The sequence below is a fragment of the Berghia stephanieae genome, chromosome 4 (assembly GCF_034508935.2).
Source record: "Berghia stephanieae isolate SIO BIC M18660-M18661 chromosome 4, UCSD_Bste_1.3, whole genome shotgun sequence".
NCBI classification, from domain to species: domain Eukaryota; kingdom Metazoa; phylum Mollusca; class Gastropoda; order Nudibranchia; family Aeolidiidae; genus Berghia; species Berghia stephanieae.
The window spans coordinates 67,064,994-67,076,695 of NC_088363.1; the positions used below are offsets into that span (position 1 = coordinate 67,064,994).

Consider the following 11,702-nt stretch of genomic DNA (forward strand, 5'->3'; position numbering starts at 1 on the left):
GTCTTATGGTATGACACTCACTTTCGGATCGGAAAGTCCTGGGTTCAAACCTTGCTCTGCGCATAGTTGAGTCCTTGGAAAAGACTCTTTACTCACATTCTCAACGGATAAAAAAGGACACACTCAATCAGAGAGATTCTTGTAATTAATGATGCAGGATTATTTAATTTTGACACATCTGTGTCAGAAATTAGTCATACAATAATGCAGTCATGACAAAAGGTTGATTTGTACAATTAAAATCAGTTGAATCACACGTTTTATAATTTTAAATTGTTAATTTACTCCCATTTCAACAGCTTGACAATCCTGACACTACCTGCTTTGTTTCAAAATAAAATGGCGACAAATTGAACAAAAAAATAAATGTAATCATATAATATCTATCCTAATGAAACAGCATCCGAATTACCTGCATGCACTCTATTAAATCAAATGTACAATATGTACAAAAGATCCATACTTAAATATGGTAACCGTATACTTATTCAAACGTCAGTCAATTGTTTTAGAAAATTTCCATAGAACATCAACAAAGTTTTTTTATGAAACTAAATATGCTTTACGAGTATAGATTGAATTTTTAGCCCTTCCACATTTATAATACAGGAGTAGTTGAGGTGGTTTATACAGTTACAAAAAAAACTGTCCAGTTTTGACTAAATTGACCACTTTACACGTTTTAAGTAGGTACTCCCTCATAAAAATTACCCGTGGAGACAAATCCGAAATTTGTGTCACACATTCTTCTAAAATATTCTGCAAAATTTGTTTATTGTGAGGACAGTTAATACACGGAACAGTATAAAATTCTAAACCAAAGACTTCAAAAATATACCTCACTTCATCAACAATATATCTGACAGGGATTTCTAAATGATCACTGTCCAATCGTCATACTTCTGGATTATTATTTTCCCCGTTATATTGGATTTATTTCAGCAGATACATTTTACACCTATTTCTATTCTACCCATGTTCCTCCCTTTTTTTAATGCACCAAATTTTATGCGTTGTTTTATATTTCACTTAACTTGACTCTCTTAGTTACCTAGCGAATGCGTCTTTTTGTTTACATTCCAAGATTTTTCTTCAACAGAGAAGACGTACAAAATATTTAGTCATCGATCTGGTTGTTTAGTAAGTTATTTATGTCTTTATTGTTTTTTGTTGTTGGCTGAAGAAGGGTTTTGAGTCTGAAACAATCTGTGTTTGGTATTTTGTTCTTTTTTAAAGCTGTTATATTCATTTTTGTTTATCATTGGTCTTAAGTATATAATTAACTGACCTTTATTCTTTTCCGTAATGCAACGACAACACAATGGTCTTCTATCATAGTCTCCTCAAAACTCCAGTCATCATCAGCCACTCCATCTATTTTCACCTCAGTATCAGTCGTGACACAATCTGGCATCAGCTGTGGTGTTTGGAGGTGAAATTCAAGTCTGCCTACTTCAAAACCAATGCCTGTTCCAAGAGCTTTAACTAAGCTTTCCTTCAAGCACTGCAATAATTATAAAAATTAAATACATACAGGTGTTTGAAAAAAAAAATAATTAAAAAATTATGCAATGATAATGAGGCTCAAATGCTTGAATGATTGACAAAACACACACAGGATCCACGCCACCTTATATTACTTTCTTTCTATCCATCCTACTTTTGTTAGGTAACTAGCTCAAATAAAATCTAGCAGAAATCTCTCTGTGACAAATCAGTATCTCAACCCTTACTAATAGGGTTCAACTTGTTATGGTGGATACATGTAGTGACATCCAGTTGTCATTTGTTTGTTTTTTTGATGTTTTTTTTTTCTCTCTTATTTTTGTCAATCCTTTAAGTTCCACTCCCTTCGATAAGCTACAAATGGCAGTAGGGAGAAAGCCCTCACTCTGGGTGTCTTCATCAGCTTGGAGAAGGACGTAATGTTCATCAAAATCTTCTTCACTTGGTTAGCATGCAGGTGGTGTGCAAGGACCAAGATGGGACACTTGGTTTGTTGTGACAGTTTATTTTTGTCCTGTGCATGACGATCACTTGTCCAGCCTGGACGTAGACATGCATTTGTCCTTCAAACTCATGTGGAAAAAAAATGTTTTGTTTTTGTTTTTAAGGGTTTTACGGCACTTGCAACACATTTAGGTTATATCAGCGCCAGTAAAAAGGAAGAAAATGGGATAGTAAAAAGTTCTAAAATTACAATTATAGTACCCAAGAGAAAGTAAGACAAAGGGGAACTTGGAACAAATAGGGATCAGATGTAGATTTCAAGAGCATACCACCAATGTACTTAGTTTGAGATCATCTATAAGTCTTATCCGGACACAAGCAAAAAATCCAACAAAAAGGAATACACTCAACTGCTTACATTATATACATTCAAAATAACAAATATAATAATACATAGCAGAGAGATGATTTACAAGGAAAAAAAATATCATCTCCCAAATTAATAACTATGCATTTGACTGTTTCCCTCCCAGCCAGGGCCAGGATAAAACCAAGTAATCTCATTCCAAGACAAAGACAAGAACGCAAGTTGGAAAACAGATATAAGGGGATAGAAGACACAGTATGTACCTTCCTGCCCACTATGGGAGGTCAGGAACCCCACCCAGGTGGGAAAAAAAGGTGGACAAGATGATGATGAGGTCCATCCTTCTCTGGATAATCATTGTATGCTGTTAACAGCTGAAAGGGTTTCATGCCTGAATGATGCAACTGACCAATCAATTCATTTGATGAAAGCAGGTCGAGTTTACATGATAATCAAGATGGATCGTCATTGATTATTACCACAGTCAATCTATTTGGGACAAACATTGTCAGTCTGTATTCACAATCAAGATGGTCACACCTTAATTAACACATGACTCAAACTCACCAAACAATTTGTTCAATGAGAGCAGGGTGATTTCACAGGATGATCTTAGGGGACGATGAATGTGTGTGCAAGGGAATATCACACATTACAAAACAATGGTCAATGAGTGTAGACGGATTCATTATTCAACAATTAAAGTAAAGTGTTGAATGTAATTTGATCCTCTTGCAACAAGTATATCCCGATTGTAAATGAAGAAAGAATAGACTAGATCTAACAAAAAGGTGGAATTCTCCAAGGAATAAAATAAAAACACATAAACACAAGATAAGGAGGATGACATTGCAGAACATGAAGCAGAAACATCCAAACCAGCACGATTAGGACAAAAAAGTAAACCAAACACATTCGAAGTACATAAAAATTAACCTTAGATCTATAAAAAGGAATCTAATGGGCAAAGTGTGCTATAAACTGCATGTCTGGAACTTAGAAGGGATTCCTTTTATACATACCAATAATAATAATAATAATAATAATAATAATAATAATAATAATAATAATAATAATAATAATAATAATAATAATAATACATGTAATAATATATGATTTTTATATAGCGCCTTACCCTGTATCTTAACAAGCTCATTGCGCTTACCAGTAATGTAAGATCTATTCACCTTAAAAGAAGGATAAACTTTTGCTCCATAAGTCATATGAATCTGAAAGACAACTTTTTATAATGTGACTGAGCAAATTTATCATTGGTTTGCCACAGACGGTTATTATGATGGACAATCTCAAAGTTACAGCCATGTTCTTACAAAATTGAGATTTGAAATAAAACATTTAGAAAATTGTAATGTTTGTAAATAAATCAAGGATTCCCTGTCATTTGATCCTTTACATTCCTTCAATAAAATCATAATTTATTAGAGACTTATGTATGATTTTTATCGTTATTGCTTTCATGTTATTTTTGTCATTAATATTTCATTGTACTATGAACTTTGTACATTCATTCGATCATGACCAATTTTCAATTACCAGTATTTTATGATATTATTTGTCGATTTTACATTGCCGTATTGACACATTTTTCCTGACATCCAAAGTTGTGTAAAATTGTCTGTGAATGATAAAATGCAAGCTATATGAGATTCTGTAATTTTAAATTATTGTACAAGGCATTTACAGGATAATTCCTATTAAGCCTTTGGTAAGATAAGATAAGATAAGATAAGATAATAGTACATCTCCACCGCATTCTGTTCTTTGTCTTCTTCATCTCTCACCAGGACAACCCAGCCAACTTCACCTCTTCCTCACAAGACCCTCTCCGTGTTTTCTTTGGCCTCCCAACCTTCTTTTTCCCCACAGGGGTCCAGTCCACAGCTTGTCTTGTTGTAATGTCTGTTGTTGGGTTTTTTGAACGTGTGACCAATCGAATTCCATTTTTTTGTTGAGATTTGTTTGCTAATTTACTCTTGTCCAGTTTTAACCACACATATTTAATACTGATTTTCTCAGGTCATCTGATACTGAGTATGTTTCGAAGACATCTGTTTGTGAAGGTTTGAAGTTTTTTACAAAGTGAATTGGTCACTCTCCATGTTTCTGAGCCATACAGAAGGACTGCTTTTACATTAGTGTTGTACATTCTGAAATTGTTTTTCAGTGATATATTTGTTGATACCTATATAGGTCAGAGGGTGATAAATGTGTTGTAGGATACCCTTTGCGAAATTTTTTTAAAACCTGAAATTTTGCTCGTAAAGAGCATATTATATGAAAACGTTTTGTGCAAGGCTTCTCTTCATCAAATGGTTTCACCCTTAAATCATAGAAAAAGATACATATCCATCTTAACTGTTGCCTTTAAACAACCAACGTATACATCTTTTTATTAAAAAATCAACTCACTGATTCCAAACAAGGACAACCAAAAACCTTTTTAAAAACAGTTTTCCGGTTTTAACCAGACAAAGGACATCCCTGTTAAATCAATCTCAAAATAAAATTATGTTGATCGACCAATGTTTTGTGACAGAAAATCCACCTGAAGACCAGTAGATTGACTAAGAACTATAAATATATTTTTATGCGTATATATGTTATCCAAATAAGTAAAGAATGTTTACGAACCCAAAATCTGTAGAATATCTTAAGTTGCTCCTTCTCATCCGAATGCTTTTCGACTTCATTCCATTCATGTTGAGTCAGCTGTCGTCTCATGTTGTTAAAGAATTCACTTATGGGTTTATTTCCTGTCAGATCAATGATATATTTTTAAAATAATAATATCAATGACGTGACGATATCAGTATAAATATAATTATAATGATAAGGTATCTTATGAGATACCATTTTGATGGTTGTTGGTATTTAGTGCACATATCACTTTGCATGATTTTTCCATGAAATTTCTTCCCCCATTTCATTCTTCTTTTTAAAAAAAAACCTCCATGGGTAGTGGGCAAATGTTGCATTGACTTTAAATTCCTTTGCCATGAACATAGTTGTCTTAACTCTTTTAACGATCAGAGCCATGATAGTGGCTTTGCCAGAAGACAGCTCAGATTCAGCTTCTTTATTGAGTCTGGTTACATTGTTTAAATATCTCTGGCCAATAAAATCTGCTTCTCTCTCTCGCAAAAGTATCAAACTTAGTTTTGCTGACAACAACAATGGATGTCGCTATGTTGTTTTCTAAACAAATTGAGCTTTTATATTTTTTATATTCTTATTCTACCGATGCCAAATGATTTATTTTCCTCCCAAAAATCTATTTTATTATTATTTTTTTTACTCACACTTCTCTCATTTATATAATTTTCAATGAACACATATATTGCATTGCTTGTATTTGTCCTGTTAAAAACATGAACATTGCTGTTTATTTTTCACATTTTCTTAGCAAAATATACGATTTTTCAATTTTTTAATGATTTTTTAAACTTTTGACTCATTCTATTTCCTGCAGTTGGAAAAAATTGCATGGCAAATCCATGAGCTAAACAACTTTTATATCTGAATAAAATGAAAGAATCTCTCTCTCTCTCTCTTTCTTTTCGTCTTCCCCCCCCCCCCCCTCTCTCTCTCTCTCTCTCTCTCTCTCTCTCTCCATCTCTCTCTCTCTCTCTCTCTCTCTCTCTCTCTCTCTCTCTCTCTCTCTCTCTCTCTCTCTCTCTCTCTCTCTCTCTCTCTCTCTCTCCTGCACAGTGATTGGATATGAATCTAACAAAAAATAGTTTGATAGACTAATATCCAAACTAAAGGGTAGCAAACAATTGTAGATACTAAGATAAACTCTAGTTCTATTAGTTTTGTACCTCAGAATGGATTGTTAACAATACTTACGAGGCCACTCAATTTTCATGACATCAATCCCAATCAAATTATTTTTGTCCGAGGCAAACACAACATAATCTCCTTGATGTGAAATGTTGAAATTCAAATTACATCTGGGAGTAACTCTGTCCACAGGACTTGTTAAGTATGGCTTGCCTTTATCTGTTCGGGCAAACTGTAAGCATCTGGATGGAACTTCTAAGGCTTTGGAAACAGCAAACCTCAATACCAAACGGCCAACCTAAAAGTTCAAAGTTATATTCATTAGCAATATTTTTACTGATATAATACAGGACAAGTCAGTAAAATTAAAAGAAAACATGAAGCATCTTCCAAATAAGTGTTCTAATTCATCGTAAACATTTTTAGCTCAAACAATCATTCCAATTTTGGCAACATCGGAGACAGATTCCACGTGACATTTAAAAGACTAAAAACTGAATGACTTTCATCTCTGAGTTTTTCCAGTTATAAAACAATTTAAAATGGTAGAGCTGACTGTTTTCATCAATTTGCAATGCGACTCAGAAGGAAGAGGAAGAGGAGATAGGGGTTACAATGATCAAAACAGGCTAAGATCATGATGTCATTTTTAAATCTCTAAATTTTATGAATGAGAAATTAAATATCTGGCTGGTGCCAAAATGTTTTAGCACTATTGACATCTGGGTTATTCCAGTCATCCCTTGGAATAGACCCTAAGACAAATTTCTGCTTAAGGATGAATAAAGGGAAACTTATTATTTATTTACTTTATTGATATGCTGAGCAAGCTAACTTTCTACATGACATGTTATAAGGGGATGGTGTGTGTGTGTATGTGTGTGTGTGTGTGTGTGTGTGTGTGTGTGTGTGTTTAGGGGGGATGGGGGGGGGGGAAGGGGTGCTGTTGTATCACAAAGTTCATTCACCGTCATAGTCACAATTAACAAATCATGGTGTGTGGCATTGAAATTAGAATGCATGGCGAAGTGATAAGAATAAGCAGAAAGGTGATGTCATGCAAACCAGTGATTGAGTACGCGTGTGTCTGCTTGTGTATTATACTGTATATGCGATAAGTGTACTGTATACCTGATACACACATACATAACTGGCAATGTCACAGTAAATCATCAGTGGTCAAGATCACTAAGTTCATAAAAAAAAAGTTTAATTAATTAATTTTTTCAAGATGGCTGGGTGAAATTAGTTTGAGGAAACGATGTTTGAGGTAAAAAATTAATTCGAGGATGGAAAAGAATGATAACAAATAATAAGAAAGAAAAAATTTGAGATATTTGAATGAGTTCGAGGAAACCATGTGTTTGAGAAAACCGTGTTCAAGGAAACCATACTCGATTGTCATAGAAAAATAGACTTAAATCATGTGAAAGTTAATCATGTAAATCTAATTATGTTCATAATAAAACTTAAAGAGTTAAGGCCCAACAAACCCTTATATCTGGGACAGCTGTTAGAAAAACCTCCTTATTTTTTATTCGTTAATCTTAAAAAATTAAAATGATACACAATCTTATGAAAACTGGTTGATTGTTTCAAGCGTAGTATTTAGACTCAATGTTAAGCTTGAAACGTGACCAAATGTTATCCCTATTAATCACTCAGTGTGCTTTGAAGAATACATTCTGCCAGGCAGTGTGCCTCTATTTCGGTAAGTGTACCTTGTCAAGATGCACTTCTATCACGAATCACAGGGATTATAAGTAAAAAGTTTGATGAGATGGTGATGATTATGATTCCTTTTCCATCTCTTACTTCTCTTGTGGCCATTCCATTTCCCCCTCTTTTCTTCTTTATTTTCAATTAGTAACAAGAGGGAATAAATAATTGGGAAAACTGCTAGGAGTCTGGTTAACATTCATGATCGTTGCAATGTGATGGTTGAGATAATAAGGTAATTACGTTCAATTAAGGCTTGATTCATAATTAATTGTGGTAGGCTTTGAATCAACGTGACAACAAAAGAATGATTGACAAGAGAGTGAGCAACACAGAAAGTAATGCATTTAGTCTCATGCTTTTCTTTTTTTTTTTATCCTTCTAATTATCATAGTTAAAACCGACAAATAAGTGGCAAAATGGTGTCCATTTTACGTTACAAAGATGACAAACCAAAATGCTTCGCTATCACCCGAAACCATGCACATGCACAGTCATCATTTCTTAAAATTAAAATCCAGCAATTTATATCAATTTAACTTTCATCCATAACTTGTTGAAAAAAAATTCTTGTTCAAGACGAAACACTTGTTGACTCGTATTGACATTTCTTTACGAATGTTTTGTAATTGAAATTGTTGTGCCACTGAGCCACTCACACTGTGACTGTGCAAGTGTGTTGTCGGCACATGACGCATTGTCTCCCAGACCCCACTCTTTACTTTATCTTTTTAAAAACTGAAATACACAAAATGGTTCATCGTTTAGAAGCGTCTCACCATAGCCATTTTAGCATCCCTTTTAAAAATGAATTTTCCAATTCTTTCCTTTTCCTCCAGTTGAACACACTGAGCGGCCAGTTTCCATTCTGCTGGTGTTGGATTCCATAATCTTGCTTTGACAGCCAATCGTACACTTTGGTTTGAAAACATAGTTTATCTCTTTGCTGAAATGACTCAAACTACAAACTCAAAACAGTCCATGTCATTTTGTTTATAGATAAATAAGGTTTTATATGAGATGAAATTTCTCAATATTTTAATTTTTCTAAGTCTAATGCGTTTGTCTAACTTGCCGGGCTCGAAGTAGCAGACAAACTTTGTTTTGGAGCTCTCCATAGTTTTTGTTTAGATTTATGTTGAAGCCAGCGATGAAGAACCATACACAGAGAGAGGATAAGGGAAAATTAAATGTTAAAGTCCTTGCACTAGTGATATATTTTTACATTCATATTTAAACCGAGGAACGGAAAATATAAAAATAATCTTGGCAATGGTACAGCTAAGACAAATTACAAGGCAGGAAAATGCTATGAACTAAATAATAAATTATCTAGTAACTTGAATAATCTCCTTATTCCTACCCCGACAGAACATTTTCTCGTGTATTCACCACATATTATCTGCTTCGTTTTGTTTGTTTTGATGTTATTTTGTTTTGTCTTTGTTTTGTTGTTGTTGTTTTTGTTTTTTTTTAGATTTTGTTTTGTTTTAAACATTCTTTTCCTTTTTAAAATTATGTTTATTACTTCTTCTTCTTCTTCTTCTTCTTCTTCTTCTTCTTCTTCTTCTTCTTCTTCTTCTTCTTCTTCTTCTTCTTCTTCTTCTTCTTCTTCTTCTTCTTCTTCTTCTTCTTCTTCTTCTTCTTCTTCTCTTCTTCTTCTTCTTCTTCTTCTTCTTCTTCTTCTTCTTCTTCTTCTTCTTCTCTTCTTCTTCTTCTTCTCTTCTTCTTCTTCTTCTTCTTCTTCTTCTTCTTCTTCTTCTTCTTCTTCTTCTTCTTCTTCTTCTTCTTCTTCTTCTTCTCTTCTTCTTCTTCTTCTTCTTCTTCTTCTTCTTTCTTCTTCTTCTTCTTCTTCTTCTTCTTCTTCTTCTTCTTCTTCTTCTTCTCTCTTCTTCTTCTTCTTCTTCTTCTTCTTCTTCTTTCTTCTCTTCTTCTTCTTCTTCTTCTTCTTCTTCTTCTTCTTCTTCTTCTTCTTCTTCTTCTTCTTCTTCTTCTTCTTCTTCTTCTTCTTCTTCTTCTTCTTCTTCTTCTTCTTCTTCTTAACATAACATAACATGTGGTATAGGGCAAAATAGGATAAGATCCTTTGAATGCCCTTAATATTAATTAGTAATGCCATAAATCTATTGATTAAATATTACAATAACGATACACGTGGTAAAGATAGTATTTCAACTTAAATGTACTCATGTGGTGTACAAACATATATCTTTAACCTTGACATGCAAAGCGCACACACAACCACACACACACACACACACACACACACACATACACACGCGTATAGAAGATAACCATAATAATATAATAATGCATAATATATACATACAAGATTGAAAGCCATGTCAACAGCAGAGCAAACAAGTATTATTCGTCATATATAAATCTCCCATCATATAATTCCCTGTCTACTAACACCTTGAAATAATCCATAGATTTTGCATTCTTTGTTTCAAATTTCAAACTGTTCCATTTCTGAACAATACGAATACCGAACCAGTTTTGTCTTATGTTTGTTTTGCATCTAGAGACAAAAATCTTATACTTGTCCCCTCTAGTAAAAGTAATATTAGAATATGAAAAAAAATCAGAAAAGTCTATCCTATCCAGACCATGTACCAATCTATAAACCTGAATTAAATCCCCACGAATTCTTCTATATTTCAAACTGGGTAAGTCAAGAAATTCTAACCTTTCCTTATAAGATAAATACTGTATTGTATAAATTTTTTTGGTAGCTCTCCTCTGTACACTTTCAATACTAATAGATTGTCTTTTATATAATGGGCTCCAGATGCAATTTCCGTATTCTAGAATTGGTCGAACGAGCGATTTATACAAATATAAAAATGTGGTTTTATCCAGATTCTTCTTCTTCTTCTTCTTCTTTCTTCTTCTTCTTCTTCTTCTTCTTCTTCTTCTTCTTCTTCTTCTTCTCTTCTTCTTCTTCTTCTTCTTCTTCTTCTTCTTCTTCTTCTTCTTCTTCTTCTTCTCTTCTTCTTCTTCTTCTTTCTTCTTCTTCTTCTTCTTCTTCTTCTCTTCTTCTTCTTCTTCTTCTTCTTCTTCTTCTTCTTCTTCTTCTTCTTCTTCTTCTTCTTCTTCTTCTTCTTCTTCTTCTTCTCTTCTTCTTCTTCTTCTTCTTCTTCTTCTTCTTCTTCTTCTTCTTCTTCTTCTTCTTCTTCTTCTTCTTCTTCTTCTTCTTCTTCTTCTTCTTCTTCTTCTTCTTCTTCTTCTTCTTCTTCTTCTTCTCTTCTTCTTCTTCTTCTTCTTTCTTCTTCTTCTTCTTCTTCTTCTTCTTCTTCTTCTTCTTCTTCTTCTTCTTCTCTTTTCTTCTTCTTCTTCTTCTTCTTCTTCTTCTTCTTTCTTCTTCTCTCTTCTTCTTCTTCTTCTTCTTCTTCTTCTTCTTCTTCTTCTTCTTCTTCTCTCTTCTTCTTCTTCTTCTTCTTCTTCTTCTTCTTCTTCTTCTTCTTCTTCTTCTTTCTTCTTCTTTCTTCTTCTTCTTCTTCTTCTTCTTCTTCTTCTTCTTCTTCTTCTTCTTCTTCTCTTCTTCTTCTTCTTCTTCTTCTTTCTTCTTCTTCTTCTTCTTCTTCTTCTTCTTCTTCTTCTTCTTCTTCTTCTTCTTCTTCTTCTTCTTCTTCTTCTCTCTTCTTCTTCTTCTTCTTCTTCTTCTTCTTCTTCTTCTTCTTCTTCTTCTTCTTCTTCTTCTTCTTCTTCTTCTTCTTCTTCTTCTTCTTCTTCTTCTTCTTCTTCTTCTTCTTTTTATAAACTTATCGACTCGACTGAATTAATGTCAACTTTTAAAGATACCTTACGTCTACCACCGATCATTCTTGTACTTAGAATTAAACGTGAGCTTTTATATAGC

At 33.5% G+C, this 11,702-nt stretch overlaps 1 protein-coding gene across 1 annotated transcript in view; it reads right to left on the minus strand.

Moving 5' to 3' along the window:
* Positions 1 to 9,251, minus strand: part of LOC144971077 (L-aminoadipate-semialdehyde dehydrogenase-phosphopantetheinyl transferase-like) — a 16,965-nt gene extending 7,714 nt beyond the window's left edge. The window contains exons 1-4 of the mRNA XM_078911425.1: positions 8,617 to 9,251; positions 6,185 to 6,416; positions 4,970 to 5,091; positions 1,289 to 1,504 (exon numbers count right to left, since the gene is read on the minus strand). Of these exons, the coding sequence (XP_078767551.1) occupies positions 1,289 to 1,504; positions 4,970 to 5,091; positions 6,185 to 6,416; positions 8,617 to 8,769 (723 nt within the window). The 5' untranslated portion in view covers positions 8,770 to 9,251. The remainder of the gene's footprint in view (positions 1 to 1,288; positions 1,505 to 4,969; positions 5,092 to 6,184; positions 6,417 to 8,616) is intronic.
* Between the last annotated feature and the right edge of the window lie 2,451 nt (positions 9,252 to 11,702).